The 23,517-nt window shown below is 50.3% G+C and overlaps 2 protein-coding genes across 2 annotated transcripts in view; one reads left to right on the top strand and one right to left on the bottom strand.

The window, feature by feature from the left end:
• Positions 1-1,334: 1,334 nt before the first annotated feature.
• On the top strand, positions 1,335-15,390 carry fam131c (family with sequence similarity 131 member C). Its single transcript, XM_055659138.1, has 7 exons — positions 1,335-2,068; positions 6,363-6,487; positions 9,659-9,697; positions 11,095-11,188; positions 13,405-13,587; positions 14,714-14,824; positions 14,945-15,390. Exons 1-7 carry the CDS (start codon positions 1,729-1,731, stop codon positions 15,274-15,276), a joined length of 1,224 nt encoding a protein of 407 aa, XP_055515113.1. The 5' UTR covers positions 1,335-1,728; the 3' UTR covers positions 15,277-15,390.
• A 5,281-nt stretch (positions 15,391-20,671) lies between these two features.
• The window catches only part of clcnk (chloride channel K), a 34,249-nt gene continuing 31,403 nt past the window's right edge, over positions 20,672-23,517 (bottom strand). Inside the window, exons 18-19 of the mRNA XM_055659137.1 lie at positions 23,281-23,367; positions 20,672-21,060 (exon numbers count right to left, since the gene is read on the bottom strand). Of these exons, the coding sequence (XP_055515112.1) occupies positions 21,007-21,060; positions 23,281-23,367 (141 nt within the window). The 3' untranslated portion in view covers positions 20,672-21,006. The remainder of the gene's footprint in view (positions 21,061-23,280; positions 23,368-23,517) is intronic.

The following is a 23,517-nucleotide window of genomic DNA, read 5'->3' as shown; positions in this document are numbered from 1 at the left end:
CCATTGTCTTTCTTCCTCCAATTATGTTTGTGCTTGCTGGCTTCCGAGTTCATGCCTGGTTAGCTTAATGTGCATCAACGTAATGAGTTGATATAATGTCCATAATTAGCTGATGTGATAACCAGTAGAATGTATTTTGTGACAACAAACCATTGTGGAGTAAATAACACTTATAGTCACAGAGTGATACAGTGTGGAAACAGGCCCTTATACCCAACTTGCCCACGCCCACCAACATGCCCCATCTACACTAGTCCCACCTGCCTGCATAACAAGCAGGAGAATTGCTGCCTCACTGCGCCAGAGACCCGGGTTCGATCCCGACTACGGGTGCTGTCTGTACGGAGTTTGCACGTTCTCCCTGTGACCTGCATGAGTTTTGGTCTCCTAATCTGAGGAAAGACATTCTTACCATAGAGGGAGTACAGAGAAGGTTCACCAGACTGATTCCTGGGATGTCAGGACTTTCATATGAAGAAAGACTGGATAGACTCGGCTTGTACTCACTAGAATTTAGAAGATTGAGGGGGGATCTTATAGAAACTTACAAAATTCTTAAGGGGTTGGACAGGCTAGATGCAGGAAGATTGTTCCCGATGTTGGGGAAGTCCAGAACAAGGGGTCACAGTTTAAGGATAAGGGGGAAATCTTTTAGGACCGAGATGAGAAAAACATTTTTCACACAGAGAGTGGTGAATCTGTCGAATTCTCTGCCACAAAAGGTAGTTGAGGCCACACAGTTCATTGGCTATATTTAAGAGGGAGTTAGATGTGGCCCTTGTGGCTGAAGGGATCAGGGGGTATGGAGAGAAGGCAGGTACGGGATACTGAGTTGGATGATCAGCCAAAAACTCAGCGGGTGCAGCAGCATCTATGGAGCGAAGGAAATAGGCAACGTTTCGTCCCGAAACCCTTCGGGTTTCGACCCGAAACGTTGCCTATTTCCTTTGGGTTTCGGCCCTATTTGAAGCCAGTTGAGGCCACAGTTCATTGGCTATATTTAAGAGGGAGTTAGATGTGGCCCTTGTGGCTAAAGGGATCGGGGGTATGGAGAGAAGGCAGGGATGGCGGTATTGAATGGCGGTGCAGGCTCGAAGGGCCGAATGGCCTACTCCTGCACCTATTTTCTATGTTTCTATAAAGCCCTCGCTCAGAGGACGTCACGAAAGGCTTGGGAGTAGAGATGAGTTTTAAGTCTCGACTTAAAGGAGTCAATGGAGGGGGCAGTTCTGATGGGAAGAGGGGATGCTGTTCCACATCTGCAGCATCTGTTCCACATCTGCAGCATCTGTGGATGCTGTTCCACATCTGCAGCATCTGTGGTTGCTTGAAGATGCTGTTCCACATCTGCAGCATCTGCAGCTCTTTCCCACGTAGATCAGTTGGCATTTTGTCTTTTCAATCTGTGACTGTTGCACAAAGTCACCTGTTGGGCAAGGTGACAGATGTCTGGCACCGAGTGAGGGGTGTGAGCGGTGGGCGCTCAGTAGGAGGAACAGAACAAAGACTGTGTTTAAGAGGGAACTGTAGATGCTGGAGAATCGAAGGTTACACAAAAAAGCTGGAGAAACTCAGCGGGTGCAGCAGCATCTATGGAGCGAAGGAAATAGGCAACGCTTCGGGCCGAAACCCTTCTTCAGACTTCAGAACAAAGACTGTTGCTGGCGGCAGTGAATGTGTTAAGGGGGTGTGCTGAGCGGCGGAGAGTGAAGGGCCTGTCCCACTTGCATGCGTTTGGCGCGCCCAAACGGAAGCGGAGTTCGTGCCTGTGGCTGTGTGTGTGTGTGTGTGAATCTGTGCGTGTCTGTCTGTCTGTCTGGTCTCAGCGCGGCCACAAAGTGCATCCTCGGGACCCTGAGACTGCTGACGCCACCACGACCAGTTGCCTGCGCTGGTGCTGGTGCACAGACTGCGATCTCTGTGTCTCTCTCTGTCTCTCTGTCTCTCTCTCTCACACACACACACAGGAGAAAACAAAGATATGGTGCGCCCTTCCAACGAGAGCGGAAAATAGTCTTTGCTTTGTCCCCGAGCTACCTACCGATGATGGGCTGCTGCATCTCTAGAGGTGAGTGAGTGAGTGAGTGAGTGAGTTCGCTTCCCACAACCAGCCAGAGAGTCTTTGCCTCTCCCTGCACCCGGACCAAACCCTCTCTGCCTCTGCTGCTGCTGCTGCTGCTGTTACTGCTGCCAGTTCCATTCCAGACAAAGGCCAAGATGCCCAGCACTGCTACACTCAGTGTAGGGCGGTGGAACCTTCCAGAAATGCACGGCTGCAAATGATTTCTGCGACTGCCTTTGATACTTGTGTGTGTGTGTGTTGGCCGTGTGGCCGGGGGAATGTGATCGCCTCTCCGGGCCGGGCGCATTGCAGCGCCTTGCACTAGGCAGGCTGGCCACCCTGGTACACATATGGTGCCCGCTGGAGACAGTGCTTGTCCAAGCTACCCCACACGCGTAGAAACATAGAAAATAGGTGCAGGAGTAGGCCATTCGGCCCTTCGAGCCTGCCACAGAAGGTAGTTGAGGCCACAGTTCATTGGCTATATTTAAGAGGGAGTTAGTTAGATGTGGCCCTTGTGGCTAAAGGGATCAGGGGGTATGGAGAGATGGCAGGTTCTCATCTGGTTCCTCAAAGATTTCCCCCTTATCCTTAAACTGTGGCCCCTTGTTCTGGACTTCCCCAACATCGGGAACAATCTTCCTGTATCTAGCCTGTCCAACCCCTCAAGAATTTTGTAAGTTTCTATAAGATCCCCCCTTCAATCTTCTAAATTCTAGCGAGTACAAGCCAAAAGTGGTGCTAGGCTGCATTGAGTTCAGCTCTTGGTAAGAAAGAACTGCAGATGCTGGTCAAATCGAAGGTAGACACCAAATGCTGGAGTTTCTCAGGGGCTCAGGCAGCATCTCTGGGTGGAAGGAATGGGCGACGTTTCGGGTCGAGACCCTTCCTCAGACTGATGCCAGGGGAGTGAGAGGTATATAGACAAGGAAGTGTAAGGTGTGAAAACAGGACAAAGGGGGGTGGAGATCAAGGGAATTGTGGAATAGATCACATTGTTAGTTGGGAGAAGGGAACATCAAAGTAAACAGATACATTGTCGTCGGAGACAGTAAGACTGGTGGGAGAACTGGGAATGGGGATGGGATGGAGAGAGAGGGAAAGCAAGGGGCTACTTGAAGTTAGATAAGTCAATGTTCATATCATAGAAACACAGAAAATAGGTGCAGGAGTTGGCTGTTTGGCCTTTCGAGCTAGCAATGCCATTCAATATGATCATGGCTGATCATCCAAAATCAGTACCCCGTTCTGGCTTTTTCCCCAGACCCGATGCTGTCTTTGCGGAGTTTGTACGTTCTATCTGTGACCGTGTGGGTTTTCTCCAGGTGCTCAGGTCTTCTCCCAAACTCCAAAGACGTGCAGGTTTGTAGGTCAATTGGCTTGGTATAAATTGTATGTGTAGGATGGTGTTAGTGTGCGGGGAGCGCTGGTCGGCACGGACTCGGTGGGCCGAAGGGCCTGTTTCTGCGCTGTATATGTATCTCTAAACTAAACCAATCATCACGGAGGCTGTGCAGCAAGTCCCTTGTTTAGTTTTTAGTTTAATTTGGCTTATCGTTACAGCGCAGTAACAGGCCCTTAGGCCCACCGAGCCCACACAGACCACGCTCACACGATCGTACACACACTAGGGACAATTTTACATTTATCACAACCCAATTAACCTACAAACCTGCACGATTTTTGAGTTTGGGAGGAAACCGAAGATCTCGGAGAAAACCCACGCGGGTCACAGGGAGAACGTGCAAACTCTGTACAGACAGCACCCGTAGTCGGGATCGAACACGGGTCTCTGGTGCAGTCAGGCAGCGACTCTACTGCTTGTATTCGAGATGGAAAGAGAGCAGAAGTTATGTTTCAGCAACTTTGCCGTCAGTACCATGGACAGCACCAGCTCTATGTTGTAGCTGAGATGTGGCCATAATATACATGGACCTCTGACCACAAGGAGTTACACAAACAAGGGTTCGAATCCAGGGAGTTCAGAAGCGAAGGGGGGTATTTTAGTGTGGAGATACTGTGCGGCTACAGGCCCTTCGGCCCACTGAGTTCCTGCTGAACAGCGACCCCCCCCCACACTAACACTACCTGAACTTGCCTTCTCTGTGTTACGTACCGATTCTCGTGACGTGTGGGGTGAGGGTGACGTGTGGTTTCGAATCTCACGACTGCTGCATGTGAAATTAGTTGTGTTCCCAATGTTGGGAGGGGGAGGAGGGGACAGAATCAGGGTGTCACACACAGTTTAAGAATAAGGGGTCGGCCATTTAGGACTGAGATGAGGAAAAACTTTTTCACCCAGAGAGTTGTGAATCTGCGGAATTCTCTGCCACAGAAGGCAGTGGAGGCCAATTCACTGGATGTTTTCAAGAGAGTTAGATTTGGCTCTTAGGGCTAACGGAATCAAGGGATATGGGGAGAAGGCAGGAATGGGATACAGATTGGGGATGATCAGCCATGATCATATTGAATGTGGAATTCTCTGCCTCACAGAGGGCTGTGGAGGCAGGTTCTCTGGATGCTTTCAAGAGAGAGCTGGATAGGGCTCTTAAAAATAGCGGAGTCAGGGGATATGGGGAGAAGGCAGGAACAGGGTACTGATTGGGGATGATCTGCCATGATCACATTGAAGGGCGGTGCTGGCTCGAAGGGCCAAATGGCCTCTACTCCTGCACCTACTGTATATTATCTATTAATTTTTGAATGGCGGTGCTGGCTCGAAGGGCTGAATGGCCTACTCCTGCACCTACTGTCTATTATCTATTAATTTTTGAACGGCGGTGCTGGGTCGAAGGGGCGATGCTGGCTCGATGGGCTGAATGGCCTACTCCTGCAGCTATTTTCAATGTGTCTATGTTTGTTTATTAAACAAATATTGGATTAAGAAGCCAAGTTAAAATGATGACCTTGTCAAAAAATCCCATGTACATGACTTGTGTTCTTTGGGGAAGAAAATCTGGCTCCCTGACCCGATCTCTACGTGGCTCTGGTCCCATTATGGTTAATATTTAACTACCCTCTGCAGTGCTAGCAAACTGTCTGGACCAAAGCCAGATAGAATGGAGAATGATTGCTTAGTTTAATTTTGCCCAGTTTAGTTTAGTTTAGAGATACAGCATGGAAACAGGGCCCTTCGAATCTGCACATTAAGACCACCCTACACACACACACACACACACTAGGGACAATTTTACACTCAATTAACACTCAAGCAATTAACCAACAAACCTGCACGTCTTTGGTGTGTGGGAGGAAACCGGGGATCTCGGAGAAAACTCACGGGGAGAACGTGCAAACTCCGTACAGACAGCACCCGCAGTCAGGATCGAACCCGGGTCTCCGGCGCTGTGAGCCAGCAACTCCACCGGGAACAAACGGAGACTGGAGAATTACTGTCTGTCAGGCAAGCTTTAGAGGTACAAGTCCTCATTTCTGTAGGAAGAACTGCAGATGCTGGTTTACACCGAAGATAGACACAAAATGCTGGACAATGGGACGGGCAGCATCTCTGGAGAGAAGGAGTGGCGTGTCGGGTCAGTGAAAATCTCTGCCTCAGAGGGCGATGGAGGCCGGTTCTCTGGAAGCTTTCAAGAGAGAGCTAGAGAGGGCTCTTAAAGATAGTGGAGTCAGGGGATATGGGGAGAAGGCAGGAACGGGGCACTGATTGGGGACGATCAGCCATGATCACATTGAATGGCGGTGCTGGCTCAAAGGGCCGAATGGCCTCTACTCCTGCACCTGTTGTCTATTGTCGATTGAGTCCGTCCTGCATGGAAAGCCCCTTTCTCAAATATCCATTGGAAGTTCAGGTATACAACATCAGGTAGGCTGCCCTTGTTGACCCTCTAGTTTAAGAAATAGGTGACGTTTCGGGTCGAGAATTTCGTGGTAGAATTGTAGAAATTTTGTCTACCCCATTGGTGACCATCTGACTATCTTTTGCGAAGGAATAGGGTGACGTTTCGGGTCGAGACCCGAAGGGTCTCGACACGAAACGTCACCCTATTCCTTCGCTCCATATAGATGCTGCCTCACCCGCTGAGTTTCTCCAGCAATTTTGTCTACCTTGGTTAACTCCCTTGTTACCTCATCACAAAGTTGAGTTTAGTTTAGTTTAGTCTACAGCATGGAAACAGGCCCTTCGGCCCACCGAGTCCCCCCCATCTCCCCTGACTAGCGATCCCCGCACATTCACACCAGCCTACACCCACCAGGGACAACTTACATTTACACCGAGCCAATTAACCTGCACGTCTTCGGAGTGTGTGTGAAGATCTCTCTTATTATTTCGTCTCTCTAGAAATTCTGACGGCTGCCTACGTTAACCCCGCGAGTGCCGGCGATGTCTCTCAGAGCAGAAGCACCGGCGCGGGTCAGGACAAGAGGGAGCAGCCGGAGTCCGCAGAAGCACAGGACATCTGCAAGGTAACCATCTCCCTGCCCACTCCGCACTAGGGCACGTCAATAACACAGTCCACATATTTCTTGCTCCCCTCACCCCAGCCAAGGGAACATTCAAGAGCAGGTCCATATGTTCATAAGTGATAGGAGCAGAATTGGGCCATTCGGCCCATCAATAGGTACAGGAGTAGAGGCCATTCCACCTTTCGAGCCAGCACCGCCATTCAACGTGATCATGGCTGATCGTCCCCAATCAGTACCCCGTTCCTGCCTTCTCCCCCATATCCCCTGACTCTGCTATCTTTAAGAGCCCTATCTAGCTCTCTCTTGAAAGCATCCAGAGAACCTGCCTCCACCGCCCTCTGAGGCAAAACATTCCACACACATCAAGTCTACTCCGCCATTCAATCATGGCTGATCTATCTCTCCCTCTCAACCCCATTCCCCTCCCTGCCTTCTCCCCCTCCGCACTAATCAAGAATTTGTCAATCTCCGCCTTAAAGATATCCACTGGCTCGTGGCCTCCACAGCCGTCTGTGGCAAAGAATCCCACAGATTCACCACCCTCTGACTGAAGGAATCCCTCCTCCTCTCCTTCCTGTGTCCTCTGGTCCGAGACTCTCCTGTCTACACAGCTCCTCACCGATATACTTTACCCGAGGTGGCGCAGCGGTAGAGTTGCTGCCTCACAGGGTACGATCCCCACCTTGGCTGCTGTCTGTACGGAGTTTGCACGTTCTCCCCGTGACCTGCGTTGGGTTTCCTCCGGGCCTTCCAAAGGCGTGTGGGTTTTGTAGGGTCAGTCTGCTTCCTGTGATTTGTCTATCCTTGGTGCGTAGGGAGTGGAGGAGAAAGAGGGATAGCGCGGAGCTTCCGAACGAAAGTCGTCTCTGTCCACTTTCCACACGGGCTCAGCCAGGCGCACCTCGTATTTGCTTCCCCACCAACCTCCTTCCGCAGAGACCAACGGTGGACAAAAGTGCTGGAGAAACTCAGCGGGTGCAGCAGCATCTATGTGGAGCGAAGGAAATAGGCAACGTTTCGAAATGGACAAAAGATAAATGGTCCAATTTGGACAAAAATTTTCTACAAGAGCTACTACGAAATTCTTTCACCGATTCGGGACTAAGGGTCAACTTTTCGGGAACCTGAGCCCGACCGAAACGTTGCCTATTTCCTTAATATAGGACGGGGGGGGGGGGGGTAGGTTGCACGAAAGGTCACTGGGTCAGAGGGCTCGAAGCACGGAGCCGCTAAATCCATCTGGAGGACATCCATCTGGAGGAGCATTATTAATGCTAAAAACGCATACTTTCCTACCTGTTTAAAAACCGCCAAAATGTTGAATTTTTTGCGCTGAAAAAAATTGTGGGAGTCGGGGTAAGTGTGAGAGACACGTTCCCAACTTCGGAATTCCAAACGTGAAGCGAAATGATGGTATAGAGAAGCGAGAATTGAAGGGACAACAGCAGCGTAAAGTGCTTGGCGAACATTGGCCGTGCAGATATATCGGAATTGAAAATATTGGGAATGATCGCGTTTGCTCACTGCATTTCATCGAGTAAGGCATTATGTGTGTTTTTTCTTGATTCCTTTGGAATCTTAAAAATTCTCAGAGGTGATCAATCTGGCTGGAAATTTTTCCTCAGATGCGTTTTCATTCTGTATGTAAAAACCCACTTGGGAACCATGGGCGATTTAAAAAAAAAAAAAAATTACAGCCAGATTTATCACGTCTGAAACTTTTTAGATGCCGAAGGAATCGAGAAAAAACACCTTAGTTGATGAAATGCAGCGAGCAAAATTGTCGCCAGGCACACTGGCTGCTGTTGTTCCCTTCAGCTCTCGCTCCTATCTGCCGTCATTTCTCCTCACTTTTGGAATTGTGAAGTGGGCTACATGTCTCTCACGCTTATCCCGATTTCCATCATTATTTACAGCGCAAACATTGACAATATCAGCGGGTTTTAACGGGCCCGCGGCGCTGGAAACAACGGTAAGCGCCAACCTGCAGTTCATCGCGTGTAATCCATTTGGAGTAACGTAGCAACAGTACGGGTCGTGGGTCGTGACCCGACTGCCGTGAAACCTCCCTATCGTGGAGATTGTCCAACTCTTTGCATGGAGTGAAGGAAATAGGCAACTTTGGCTATTTCCTTCGCTCCATAGATGCTGCCACACCCGTAGTAGACAAAAATGCTGGAGAAACGCAGGGGGGGCAGCAGCATCTATGTGGAGCGAAGGAAATAGGCAACGTTTCGGGCCGAAACCCGGAAGGGTTTCGGCCCGAAACGTTGCCTATTTCCTATAGTGGAGATTGTTCAACTTTGCATGGAGCGAAGGAAATAGGCATCTTCAAATCCAGTGTTAAAACACATTTGTACTCCCTGGCTTTTGACCATGCCTGAGGCTTTGCTTCTGTTTGTGGTGTTTTTGATGTTTCTTTATTTTACATGTCTTTTCCTGCTATTTCTTTTGATTGTTATTTTTGGTGTGTATTAACTTTTTTGTCAATGATTAGTGATGTACAGCACTTTGTTGCAGCTATGTTTGTTTTTAAAGAGCTCTATAAATAAAATTATTATTATTATTATTATTTCCTTCGCTCCACATAGATGCTGCTGCACCCGCTGAGTTTCTCCAGCACTTTTGTCTACCTTCGATTTTCCAGCATCTGCAGTTCCTTCTTAAACACCCTCCCGAACTGACTGCGCTTCCAGCTACCTCCGCCCACACGGGATGTCCACCCGACCATCCCCGCGCCCCGCGTACAATATCTGGAACGTTGCGGCTTCACAGCCTCTGAAATTCCTTCCAGCGGCTCCGAGTGTCACATGGCAGAGGTGGGGTGGAAGTCTCAATGTGTTGAGGTCGTGACTTTATCGCACTCCCCCAAACATCGGTGAATTTAGTTCCGTTTAGTTTCATTGTGTTGTATTTCGTTGACTGGTGCACCCGGAGAAAACGGTCGCGGGGAGAACGTACAAACTCCGTACAGACAGCGCCTGTAGTCAGGATCGAACCCGGGTCTCTGGCGCTGTGAGGCAGCAACTCTACCGCTGTGCCGCCTGCTAAGTTACTCCAGCACGTTGAGCCTATCTTTGGTATAAACCAGCATCTGCAGTTCCTTTTTTAAAATTATTATAACCCCACTGTTGATTTAATGCTTTTTTCTATTGATGGATTATATTTCAGCAAGACAGGACAGATTTCTGCTGGGACCCCATTCTCCAGGTCAGTGCCTCTTCCTCCATCCTGTACGTGGTTTAAACGCACGCTCCTGGAAGTAAAACAAACTAACCAAGCCCCTCACTGATCCAAAATGAATCACAAGGTGCTGGAGTCAAGCTGGAACGGGCGCAGAGAAGGTTCATAAAGTTACAGGAGCAGAATTAGGCCATTCGGCCCATCGAGTCTACTCCGCCATTCAATCGTGGCTGACCCATCTTTCCCTCTTGACCCCATCCTCCTGCCTTCTCCCCGTAACCCTCAGACCCCTGTACTAATCAAGAATCTAATCTATCTCCGGCTTAAAAATATCCATTGACGTGGCCTCCACAGCCTTCTGCGGCAAAGAATTCCACAGATTCGCCGCTCTCTGGCTAAAGAAATTCCTCCTCATCTCCTTTCAAAGTGCAACGTCCTTTCCACTAATGGGAGAGTCTCGGACCAGAGGGCACAGCTACTCTCCCATCAGTGGAAACATCCTCTTCACATCCACTTTTGGATGGTTGAGCTGGCTAGGACTTTATTCCTTGGAGCATGAGAGGTAATCTTATAGAAATGTATAAACACATAGGGTAGATGCACAGAGTCCTTTACCCAGAGTAGGGGAATCAAGAACCCAAGGACATAAAGGTTTAAGGTGAAGGGGGTATATTTAAATTAACGTTTTCACACTAAGGGTGGTGGATGCATGGAACTAGCTGCCGGAGGAGGTAGTTGAGGCAGGGAATATTGTGACGTTTAAGATACAGTTAGACAGGTACATGGACAGGACAGGTTTCGAGGGCGAAATGGAACCAAGGGTGCCAGGAAATCTGAATCTGAACACTATGGTGCATAACACACCATTACAAATCTGTCGGAAGGAACTGCAGACTGAAGAAGGGTCTCGACCCGAAACGTCACCCGTTCCTTCTCTCCGGAGATGCTGCCTGGCCCGTCGAGTTACTCCAGCGTTTTCTGTCCCCCCCTTAAAAATCTGATTGAGTTTAGTTGAGAGATACTGCGCGGAAACAGGCTCGAAGCCCACCGAGTCCACACTGACCAGCGATCCCTGCACACTGACACTATCCTACACACACACACACACACACACACTGGGGACAATTTTACATTGATACCACGCCGCTGAAGCTACAAGGGTGCACGTCTTTGGGAGTGTGGGAGGAAACTGAAGATCTCGGAGAAAACCCACGGGGAGAACATACAAACTCCGCACAGACAGCGCCCGTAGTCAGGATCGAACCCGGGTCTCGGGTGCTGTGAGGCAGTAACTCTACCGCTGCGCCACCGTGCCACACACACACACACACACACTTACAATTTAAGTGTCATTACTTTACAATCTTGTTTCTGTGATTCACTGTTTTGAACAATGTTTGATTCTCCTTGTCTTTGGGATTTAGAATTGCTTTGGAAGTACCAATGGATTTTTCTCTGGCTCCAAGCAGACCCTGAATGGCTATGATGTTAATGCACTGGCACGATCATCGCTGGTTGGTAGGTCAATGTCGCCCGTGATGGTGTTTTATTGCCAGGCGTACAGCGCTCCAGTGAAATGCTTCGCTGGCAACCCGTTGCCACCATATGGCACACCTCAGCTGGGCAGCGGAGTCACAGCACGGAAACAGGCCCCTCAGCCCAACTTGCCCACACCGGCCAACATGCCCCACCTGCCCGCGTTTGGTCCATATCCCTCCAAACCCGTCCTATCCCTATACCTGTCTAACTGTTTCATAAACGTTGGGATAGTCCCTGCCTCAACTACCCCCTCTGGCAGCTCGTTCCATATTCCCACCACCCTCTGTGTGAAAACATTACCCCTCAGATTCCTGTTAAATCTTCTCCCCTTCACCTTAAACCTATGTCCTCTGGTCCTCGATTCCCCTACTCTGGGCAAGAGACTCAGTGCGTCTACCCGATCTATTCCTCTCATGATTTTTGCCACGACTCTGGCACCAACTAAGTTGCTAAAGATCGTCAAACTGTGCAATCTGCTGCCGCAGGAACCCCCCCCACCCCCCCCCCAATCCCCACCCCCTCCCCCAATCCCCCACCCCCTCCCACACCCCCTCCCACCCACCCACCCCTCCCCTCACCCAGAGGTCCTCACAGCCTAGAGACAATGACAATTAAAATTGAATCTGAATCTGAATCTGAAAACAAATCCAGTTTGTCCAAACTCTCCATTGGACAAGTCTGAAGAAGGGTCTCGACCCAAAACGTCACCCGTCCCTTCTCCCCAGAGATGCTCCCCGTCCCGCTGAGTTACTCCAGCATTTTGTGTCTGTCTTCAGTTTAAACCAGCATCTTCCTACGCATTTCCTCTGTTGTCGAAATATGTAATTAGCAGTTGATCTCTGGGACTTGGCACGGACTGTAATACATCCTGCCTTCTCTCTGGTGTATGTATGTGGAAGGATGGCAGATCCACTGGGTATTTGCTGGAAGCAGGGCCAGTGCTAGTGACCCGCCCTGTACACTAGTCACCTTGCATCGATGGGCAGCTACTGTTCTACAGAAATAGATCACTGCTTTGTACAGACGCACCCAGACCCAAACCCCCCTCAGTCACACTGCTCCTTGCCCTCCTTAGTTTAGTGATGCAGCGTTGAAACTGGCCCTTCAGCCCGACCTGCCCACGCCGACCAACATGTCCCACCTGCCTGCGTTTGGCCCGTATCCCCCTCAGTTTCTGTTTAGTCTCTTGTTACGTATACCGAGGAACAGTGAAAGGTGTTTAGTTTGGTGCCGACCAGCCAGCGGAGAGACAACACATGATTACAATCGCTCCATTTACGGTGTACAGACACAGGACAAGGGAATAACGTTTGGTGCAAGGCAAAGGGGCTGTCCCACTGTGGCGACTTAATTGGCCAGTTTGCCCTCGACTCATACTCGCAGCATGGTCGACGTGAGGTCCTAGGAGGTCTTTGTAACTCTCCCTCATGCTCGAGAGTGGTCCCCGTGAGGCCTCGGTGTTTATTTCAACATGCTGAAAAATGCCCGCGAGAAAAAAATAGGTCGCATTGGAAAAAAATCAATATTTATTTTTACCCGTAGATTTAGTCGAAGTAGGTCGTAGTGGGATGGCACGTTAGTCGTTGGTAATCGAGGGTAGAGTCGTAGATAGTCTTCAACATAGTCGAAGGGAGGTCGACTTCACTCTCCACTATTCGGTGTCCAATTTTCACGAAGCTGGTCTTCAACATAGTTGACGGAGGTTGAAGGAGGTCTTCAACATGACACTTTTTCAAACTCTTCTAAACTCTTCAATTAGGTTGCCGCAGTGGGACAGCCCCTTAAAGCCAGTATAGTCCGGTCAAGGATAATCCAAGGGACATTAAAGATTGTATTGATCGTATAGATAGTATTGATCACACACTGTATTGATCCTGTAGTCGATAGTATTGATCACACAGATAGTATTGATCATATAGATAGTATTGATCACACAGATAGTATTGATCACACACTGTATAGATCCTGTAGTCGATAGTATTGATCACACAGATAGTATTGATCATATAGATAGTATTGATCACACAGATAGTATTGATCACACACTGTATAGATCCTGTAGTCGATAGTATTGATCACACAGATAGTATTGATCATATAGATAGTATTGATCACACAGATAGTATTGATCACACAGATAGTATTGATCATATAGATCGGTTTGACTGACGTGTGTTGTTGTACCTGTATTGCAGGCTTGGTTCAGACAGCCAAGGACCACATCACCAAGCCGACAGCCATGGCACGTGGGCGAGTTGCCCACATCATTGAGTGGAATGGCTGGGGCACCCATCGTCGCAGTTGTGACGCCCCCCGCATGGACGAGGACCAGTACTCCACGTTGACCGATGAGCTGAAGGAGGCTCGCTTTGCTGCAGGTAGGACACGGGGTCACTGGGCTGTGGTCCATAGATTGATACAGCGTGGAAACAGACCCAACGTGCCCACACCAACCTACATGTCCCACCTGCCTACATTTGCCCAATTTCCCTCCAAACCTGTCCTAGCCATGTACCTGTCTAACTGTTCCTTAAACGCAGGGACAGTCCCAGCCTCAACTACCTCCTCCGGCAGCTCGTTCCGTGCACCCGCCACCCTATGTGTGAAAAGTTTACCCCTCAGATTCCTATTAAATCTGTTAAAACTTCAGGAGCTCCAAGTTGTGGGAGTTTCAATCACCCCGACCGCTGTGGTGGATGTTGATGTTAACTTTTATGTAGTTGTGTGTCTTGTAGACAATAGACAATAGGTGCAGAGTAGGCCATTCGGCCCTTCGAGCCAGCACCGCCATTCAATGTGATCATGGCTGATCATCCACAATCAGTACCCCGTTCCTGCCTTCTCCCCATATCTCCGGACTCCTCTATCTTTCAGAGCCCTATCTAATATGCCCCCCGTCCCACTTAGGAAACCTGAACGGAAACCTCTGGAGACTTTGCGCCCCACCCAAGGTTTCCGTGCGGTTCCCGGAGGTTTTTGTCAGTCTCCCTACCTGCTTCCACTACCTGCAACCTCCGGCAACCACCTGCAACCTCCGGGAACCGCACGGAAACCTTGGGTGGGGCGCAAAGTCTCCAGAGGTTCCCGTTCAAGTTTCCTAAGTGGGACATGGGGCATTACTCTCTCTTGAAAGCATCCAGAGAATTGGCCTCCACCGCCCTCTGAGGCAGCGAATTCCACAGATTCACAACTCTCTGGGTGAAAGGCTTTTCCTCATCTCAGTTCTAAAGGGCCAACCCCTTATTCTTAAACTGTGGCCCCTGGTTCTGGACCCCCCCCCCCCCCCCCCCCCCCCCCCCCCCCCCCCTCTCACCGGACCTGCAATGTTACTGGTGACAATAAAGGGACATCGACCCATTGAACCATTGAACCCGTGTCGTCTGGTCCCTGAGATGGAGTCTGGAGGGTCAGGTTGTACAACACTTGGTCTGGTGTGGGTGGTTCCTGGAGCTCCATGTTACTGCGCTGGTCACCATGATATTCCTTCGTCTCTCTCCTCCGCAGGCGTTGCCGAGCAGTTCGCCATCACCGAGGCGACCCTGAGCGCTTGGTCTTCGCTGGACACGGACGGCGTGCTTGGGGACAGCAGTCCCAGCATCGCGGTGAACTACCTCAGTAAGTCACCCTCCTGCACCTATTGTCTATTGTCTATTGAATGGCGGTGCTGGCTCGACGGGCCGAATGGCCTACTTCCCTGAATGTCTATTACTTTAACACAAGTCTTCCCTTCCGTAGATACGGAGGACAGTTACTATGATGATCGCTCCCTCAGCGGGTCCCAGGGCCTTTACTCGTTGAATGTGGAGGGGCCTTGTGTTGCCGTCAGCCCTCACTCATCGTCGATGGGCAGCCCGGCTGGTGAAGAGTTGCCCGTGGACAAGGACCCTGCCCACCCCCTCACTGGGACCTTGGGCCTCGAGCCCCCGAAATGCCTGTACCTGCCAGAGGCCAGCGGTGGTGGGCTGGACATACACAGGACACTGCAGCAGAGCACAGGCAGTCACCTACAGCATTCCCACTCCAGCAACACCAGCTCGCTCATTGAAGACGACGTCTTTTATAACTAGACTACAAGAGCCGAAAATCCACAACCACTCACACACACGCACACTCTCAACCTCCGCACTCACTCTGGCTGCTGGTTTATTCCATCTCAACATTTATATATGTGTCTATGTGTGTACGTGTGTACGTGTGTGTCTATATGTGTGTGTGTGTGTATGTGTGTGTCTGTGTCTATATGTGTGTGTGTGTGTGTGTGTGTCTGTGCGTGTTTGTTTGTGTGTGTAGCACATGTGTCTGTGTGTGTGTATGTATGTGTCTATTTGTCTGTGTGTGTGTGTGTGTGTATGTATGTGTCTATTTGTCTGTGTGTATGTGTGTGTGTGTCTGTGTGTGTGAATGTGTGTGTGTGTGTGTGTGTATATGTGTGTGTGTGTCTGTACGTGTTTGTTTGTGTGTGTAGCACGTGTGTCTGTGTGTGTGTATGTATGTGTCTATTTGTCTGTGTGTGTGTGTGTGAATGTGTGTGTGAATGTGTGTCTCTGTTTTCGTCTGTCTGTGTCGTGTGTGTGTGTGATATTCATTGGGGTAAACGCTGATGCCAAAACAGGAAACACACCGATCCTGACCGCAGATGCTGTCTGGGTGGAGTTTGCACGTTCTCCCTATGACAGCACGGGGTTTCTAAAGTCACAGTCATTCAGGGCGGACACAGGCCCTTCAGCCCAACTTGACCCTTTCTCAATTAGTAACTAGAGGTTACGGGGAGATGGGGAGATATGGGTTAGCCACGGTTGGATGGTGGAGTAGACTCGATGGGCTGAATGGCCTAATTCTGCTGCTATGTCGTATGGCCTTGTCTATGCCAACCAAGATGCCCCTTGTAAGGTGGTGCCATTTGCCTGCATTGGGCCCATATCCCTCTAAACCTCCTACATGTCCAAGTCTGTAGGAGTTATATCAACAGTAGACACTAAATGCTGGAATAACTCAGTGGGTCAGGCAGTGTCTCTGGGGAACAGGAATAACTGACGTTTCGGGACGGGACCCTGATGATGTCTGAAGATGGATTTGACCCAACACGTCACCTATTCCTTTTCTCCACAGGTACCTGTCCAAATGTCTATTAAATTCTGTTATAGTGCAGGTATAATTCCCCCCCCACCTACCAAAATCGTGCAGGTTTGTGGGTCCATTGGCCTATTTAAATTGTCCCGTGGTGTGGATGAGAGAGTGGGATAACACAGAACTAGTGTAGACAAAAATGCTGGAGAAACTCAGCGGGTGAGGCAGCGTCTATGGAGCGAAGGAAATAGGCGACGTTTCGGGTCGAGACCCTTCTTCAGACTGATGTGGGGGGGGGGGGGGGAGAAGAAAGGAAGAGGCGGAGGCTGTGGGGGAGCTGGGAAGGTGAGGGGAAGGAGGGAGAAAGCAGGGACTACCTGAAATTGGAGAAGTCAATGTTCATACCGCTGGGGTGTAAACTACCCAGGCGAAATATGAGGTGCTGCTCCTCCAATTTACGGTGGGACTCACTCTGGCCATGGAGGAGAGGAGGCCCAGGACAGAGAGGTCGGATTGGGAATGGGAGGGGGGAGGGTTGAAGTGCTGAGCCACCGGGAGATCACGTTGGTGAGTGTGGACCGAGCGGAGGTGTTGGGCGAAGTGATCGCCAAGCCTACGCTTGGTCTCCCCGATGTAGAGCAGCTGACACCTAGAGCAGCGGATGCAATAGATGAGGTTGGAGGAGGTGCAGGTGAACCTCTGCCTCACCTGGAAAGACTGCTTGGATCCTTGGATGGAGTCAAGTGTGAACGGGAGATCGCTGGACTCGGTGAGCTGAAGGGCCTGTTTCCATGCTGTATCATTTAATCAATCCACTAATTGCTGCAGAGTTTCGGCGAGTTGCTCTGCAGTGACCCCATGTCCGGGGTGTGGGGAAGAGGCAAGGTGCCCCTCATAGTCAGATCACAGGACGCCTTGAAATCTGATGGCCTTCTTCTGTCCTCTAAACCCTGTGAAAAATTGGAAATACCTTTAAGGGAGAAAACATAATGTTTCACACTCACGCATGTGGAACTTTCAGTTTGACAAGAAGACATCGCTGCCTCTCAGCGCCGGAGACCCGGGTTCCATCCTGACCACGGGCGCTTTCTATACGGAGTTTGCACGTTCTCCCCGTGACCAGCGTGGGATTTCTCACCGCGGTCTCCTCCCGCGCTCCAAAGACGTGCAGGTTTGTAGGTCAATTGGCATCGGTAAAAATTGTGAATTGTCCCCTGGTGCGTGCAGGATAGTGTTAGTGTGCGGGGATCGCTGGTCGGCACGGACTCGGTGGGCCGAAGGGCCTGTTTCTGCGCTGTATCTCCAAACTAAACTAAACTAAATATGAGGAAAACTGGCAACAGAAGATATCAAGGAAAGAAATGGTGCTGAAGTTGAAAGGTTATTGGTGTGTAGGAAGGAACTGCAGATGCTGGTTTAAACACAAAATGCTGGAGTAACTCAGTGGCTCAGGCAGCATCTCTGGAGACAAGGATCGGGCGACGTTTTTGGGTCGAGACCCTTCTTGCTGGCTTTGTTCTGGTATAGAACTGTATTTCTGAGTGTGGGAGGAAACGGGAGATCTCGGAGAAAACCCACGGGGAGAACGTGCAAACTCCGTACAGACAGCGCCCATAGTCGGGATCGAACCCGGGTCTCCGGCGCGGCAAGGCAGCAACTCTACCGCTGAGCCACAGTGGTCGCCCATGTTTGGTGACAAGGATAGATTTTAACCCGATCTCTTGTCACCAGTCTTGCTCTCGAGACTGAAACCTTAGGCCGAGCGGTGAATATTCCGCTGGTGAATATTGAGGCTTGTGATGATATCATCTCTTTCAATTCTGTTCTTGCCACGTCACTGAAACACACTCTGCCCCTCAGGTATTAGTCATCTCAATAACTCTTGAGTGATTTGCTAGTCCTCAGTCACGCAATGTATTCGACATTGTTCAAGGACTCAGCAAGGATAAATGTCTCTCAGACTGCCATTATAATGTCTTGTTTTTCTTGTGAGAATATATGTCAACTTAAGTGGAAACAAAAAAGGATTAAAACATTGAAATGTGTGACTCGGGTCAACGGTTTTACTTGAGACTTTAGAGATTTTCACTGCGTCTCGGTACCCGCGATCATAAATAAAACTCAATTCAGAGGCCATTCAGCCCACTGAGTTTGTGCTATCACCCCATATACCAACACTGTCCCACACACTGGGGACAGTTTCCAGCTTTGCCGAAGCCAATTAGCCTGCAAACCCGCACGTCTTTGGAGTGTGGGAGGAAACGGAGCACCTGGAGAAAACCCACGCAGGTCACGGGGAGAACCTGCAAACTCCGCGCAGACAGCACCCGGAGTCAGGATCGAACCCGTGTCTCTGGTGCTGTGAGGCGGCAGCTCTATTGCTGTGCCGCCATTTGTGTTCTGCTCCCAACTCTCCAAGATGCAACTACTTTGGTGAATGGTTGATTGGATCGGATTAGACGAGGCCCCTTTAAAAGTAATTAAACTGGTTAAAGGGCCAGTCCCACTTACACGATGTTTTTTCGGCGACTTGCCGGCACCCGTCTCAGTCGCGGCAGGTGGCCGAAAATGTTCAACATGTTGAAAATCCAGCGGCGACCAGGACAAGGTACGACTCTTTGGGCGACTGCTCACGGCCAAACAGGCGGCATCCTGCGATGTCGTGAGACATGGTGGGTGCAGCGAATCTCTAGCGAACTTGCTGAGGGAGAGTCACTGCTCTGTAGACCGCAATACATTCGGCCCATCTAGTCTGTTCCACCATTCGATCATGGCTGATCTATTTATCCCTCTCAACCCAATCCTCCTGCCTTCTCCCCATCCCTGTGACTCCCTTACTAATCAAGAACCTGTCAATATCCATTAAAAAATACCCATTGACTTGGCCTCCACAGCCGTCTGGCAATGAATTCAATAGACAATAGACAATGGGTGCAGGAGTAGAGGCCATTCAGCCCTTCGAGCCAGCACCGCCATTCAATGTGATCATGGCTGATCATCCCCAATCACTACCCCGTTCCTGCCTTCTCCCCATATCCCCTGACTCCGCTATCTTTAAGAGCCCTATCTAGCTCTCTCTTGAAAGCATCCAGAGAACCAGCCTCCACCGCCCTCTGAGGCTGAGAATTCCACAGACTCACCACTCTCTGTGAGAAAAAGTTTCCTCGTCTCGGTTCTAAATGGCTTACTCCTTATTCTTAAACTGTGGCCCCTGGTTCTGGACTCCTCCCGACATCGGGAACATGTTTCCTGCCTCCAGCGTGTCCAAACCATTCCACAGAATTCCACAGATTCACCACACTCTGGCTAAAGAAATTCTTCCTCATCTCCATTCTAAAGGTGCGTCCTTTAATTCTGAGGCCACGGCCTCTGGTCCTAGACTCTCCCACTAGGTGGAGCATCCTCTCCACATCCATTCCATCCAGGCCTTTCACTATTCAGTTGGTTTCCATCTGATCCCCCCTCATCCTACTAGATTCCAGCGAGTTGAGGCCCAGAGCCTTCAAACGCTCTTCGTAAGTTAACCTGTGCTGGCTCAGCGGTCGAATTGCTGCCTGACAGCAACTTAAGGGCCTGTCCCACTTGCATGCGATTGCAGGCGTTTGGCGCGACCAAACGTAGTCGCTTGAGGCGTACGAGCACCGTATGGCCGGTCCCACTTAGAGGCGCGGAGTTGTGCGGGGCTGGTCCCGAGATCGCGCGGGGCTCCGAAAATCTGACAGCGTCCGAAATCTTCGCGCGCCAACGGCCTGTCGGCACGCAGGCGCATTGCGGTCGTACGCTAGGCGTCTTGACGGCGTACGCCTAGCGCGTGGCGTTGCGTGATGACGTCACCGCCCGACGCCGTGCAACGCCCAAATTCAGTCGGCCCGCCTCCTGCCCAGCTGATTGGTAAGTATAACGCAAATTACGTCACGAGCGTACTTAGCGTGAACTTAGCACGTACTCCGCTTCCGGTTGGTCGCGCCAAACGCATGCAAGTGGGACACAGACCCAGGTACCATCCCGACTACGGGCGTTGTCTGTACGTTCTCCCCGTGGGTTTTCTCCGGGAGCTCCGGTTTCCTCCCGCGCTCCCAAAGCCGCGCAGGTTTGTCGTTTAATTGGCTCCGGTGAAGATTGCAAACTGTCTTCCTCCTGTGTGGGACAGTGCTAGCATGCGGGGATCGCCGGTCGGCGCGGACTCGGTGGGCCGAAGGGGCCTGTTTCCACGCCGTATCTCTGCACTAAACCGAAACAATTCGTCGTAGCAAAGAAGTTCAGCTTATGATGATACATGGAGGAAATAGGCAACGTTTCGGGCCGAAACCCTCGGGTTTCGGCCCGAAACGTTGCCTATTTCCTTCATGCTGCCTCACCCGCTGAGATTCTCCAGCATTTTTGTCTTATCTTCAGTTTAGTTTAGTTTAGTTCAATTTATTGCCACGTGAACTGAGGTACAGTAAAAAGCTTTTTTGTTGCATGCTATCCAGATAATACAAGATTACAATCCAGCCATTTACAGTGTACATATATACATGATAAGGGAATAACGTTGAGTGCAAGGTAAAGCCAGCAGAGTCTGATCAAAGATAGTCCGAGGGTCACCAATGTGATACATTTTGGAATGTAAGGAGGTGAATTGGAATGCATGAAGGGGAACCACCATGTGGTGGCGTGGGCTGTTGTCTGGGCCAGGGTTGCAGGGCTGGTGCGTGTAAAATGGCCACCTCTCTCCTCCTCAGTGGCTGTCAGTCCGTGTCTGGCACCCGCCCGTTTGCCAGCCCTTCGATCACTTTCTTTAGCTGCGAGGGAGAAACACAGAGGGTTTAAAGTTCTCGTAGCCCAGGCCAGGATTCAGATTCAGATTCAGATTCAATTTTAATTGTCATTGTCAGTGTACAGTACAGAGACAACGAAATGCATTTAGCATCTCCCTGGAAGAGCGACATAGCAAACGATTTGAATAAAAATATATAATAATAAGGGGGGGGGGGGGGGGGGGGGGGGGGGGGGGGGGGGGGGGGGGGGGGGTGATTGGCAGTCCCGAGGTACGTCCGATAGAGTGACAGCCGTGGGAAAGAAGCTGTTCCTCGACCTGCTGGTTCGGCAACGGAGAGACCTGTAGCGCCTCCCGGATGGTAGGAGGGTAAACAGTCCATGGTTGGGGTGAGAGCAGTCCTTGGCGATGCTGAGCGCCCTCCGCAGACAGCGCTTGCTTTGGACAGACTCAATGCAGGGGAGCGTGGAACCAGTGATGCGTTGGGCAATTTTCACCACCCTCTGCAATGCCTTCCGGTCAGAGACAGAGCAGTTGCCATACCATACTGTGATGCAGTTGGTAAGGATGCTCTCGATGGTGCAGCGGTAGAAGTTCACCAGGATCTGAGGAGACAGATGGACCTTCTTCAGTCTCCGAGCCTCATCACTGGTTCAGGCAGCACGGCACCCACCCATCTGAACACACACACACACACACACACACATGGCGTTGAGAGGGAGAGATGGGGCAGTCACCATTGAATGGCGGAGTGGACTTGATGGGCCGAGTGGCCTATTTCGGCTCCTATCACTCGCGAACTTGTGGACAATCACGGGCGATCGTCGCAATGGGTGCGTGCATGTACCACCACAGTGGAGGTGCTGCTGCATGTCCCCAAGACGTACAAATGTAGATAAATCACCCAAGCCTGGTCAGATACATCCAAGGACACTGGTAGAGGGTAGACAAGAACTTGTCGGAGCCCTGGCTGAGATACACGAACATCATTAGATACGGGAGAGGTGCCAGCAGACTGGAGGGCGGCTAATGTTGTGATTCTATTTAAGTTCATAAGTGATAGGAGCAGCGATAGGCCATTCGGCCCATCAAGTCTATTCTGCCATTCAATCATGGTTGATCCATCTTTCCCTCTCAACCCCATTTCTCCTGCCTTCTCCCCACAACCCCTGACACCCGTACTTATGGCCTTGTCCCAGGGTATGAGTTCATTCCAAGAGCTCTCCCGACTTTAAAAAAAAAAATCAAACTCGTGGTAAGGACGGAGAATGTACGTAGCGGGTACGTCGGAGCTCGGGGACGTCTCTTAGCGGCTCGTAACGCTAACGGCAGGTACTCGGGGAACGCGGTAAGCTCGGGAAGACTCTTGAAGATTTTTCAACATTCTCTGTTGCTGCTCCGGCACTCTGGAACACCCTGCCGTTGCACATCAGACAGGCCCCCTCACTGTCCATCTTCAAATCCAGTGTTAAAACACATTTGTACTCCCTGGCTTTTGACCATGCCTGAGGCTTTGCTTCTGTTTGTGGTGTTTTTGATGTTTCTTTATTTTACATGTCTTTTCCTACTATTTCTTTTGATTGTTATTTTTGGTGTGTATTAACTTTTTTGTCAATGATTAGTGATGTACAGCACTTTGCTGCAGCTATGTTTGTTTTTAAAGTGCTCTATAAATAAAATTATTATTATTATTATTATACGGGCGGCTATTACCGTAACTCTCCGAGTTCGCATCAAAGGAAACTCAGGAGAAGTCTTCAATTAATTCGTACAGTGGGACAGCCCAATAATAGTAATCAAGAATCTATCTATCTCTGCATTAAAAATATCCACTGACTTGTGGCCTCCACAGCCGTCTGTGGCAAAGAATTCCACAGATTCACCGCCCTCTGACTAAAGAAATTCCTCCTCATCTCCTTTCTAACGGAACGTCCTTTAATTCTGAGGCTGCAGCCTCTAGTCCTAGACTCTCCCACTAGTGGAAGCATCCTCTCCACATCCACTCTATCCAGGCCTTTCACTATTGGGTACGTTGCAATGAGGTCCACCCCTCTCATCCTTCTAAACTCCAGCGAGTACAGGCCCAGTGCCGACAAACGTTCATCGTATATATATGTTAACCCACTCATTCCTGGGATCATTCTCGTGAACCTCGGTGGCGGACCCACACGACTTTTTCTTGCTCGAGGTTACGGGGGCATGTTCACTCTGAAAGCCGGGGTGAGGTTTTCCAGCCAAGTCTTACCTCAGCTCTGGTGACGAAACCGACCACCCTGCCCGCAGAGATGACAAACGTGTGCTGGAGGACCAGCAGCTCGAACAGCTTATGCGCCTATGGAGAAATAGACAATAGACAATAGACAACAGGTGCAGGAGTAGGCCATTTGGCCCCTTCGAGCCAGCACCGCCATTCAATGTGATCATGGCTGATCATCCCCAATCAGTACCCCGTTCCTGCCTTCTCCCCATATCCCCTGACTCC

Source organism: Leucoraja erinacea, chromosome 30 (genome assembly GCF_028641065.1).
Source record: "Leucoraja erinacea ecotype New England chromosome 30, Leri_hhj_1, whole genome shotgun sequence".
NCBI classification, from domain to species: domain Eukaryota; kingdom Metazoa; phylum Chordata; class Chondrichthyes; order Rajiformes; family Rajidae; genus Leucoraja; species Leucoraja erinaceus.
This window is presented reverse-complemented; position numbering and strand designations above follow the sequence as displayed.

Excerpts from the sequence above, each read along its gene's own strand:
- fam131c (XM_055659138.1), top strand. The coding sequence starts at position 1,729 with ATGCGTTTGGCGCGCCCAAACGGAAGCGGAGTTCGTGCCTGTGGCTGT. Across the intron at positions 2,069-6,362 it reads GGGCTGCTGCATCTCTAGAG|AAATTCTGACGGCTGCCTAC; the intron begins GTGAGTGAGTGA and ends TCGTCTCTCTAG. Across the intron at positions 6,488-9,658 it reads AAGCACAGGACATCTGCAAG|CAAGACAGGACAGATTTCTG; the intron begins GTAACCATCTCC and ends ATTATATTTCAG.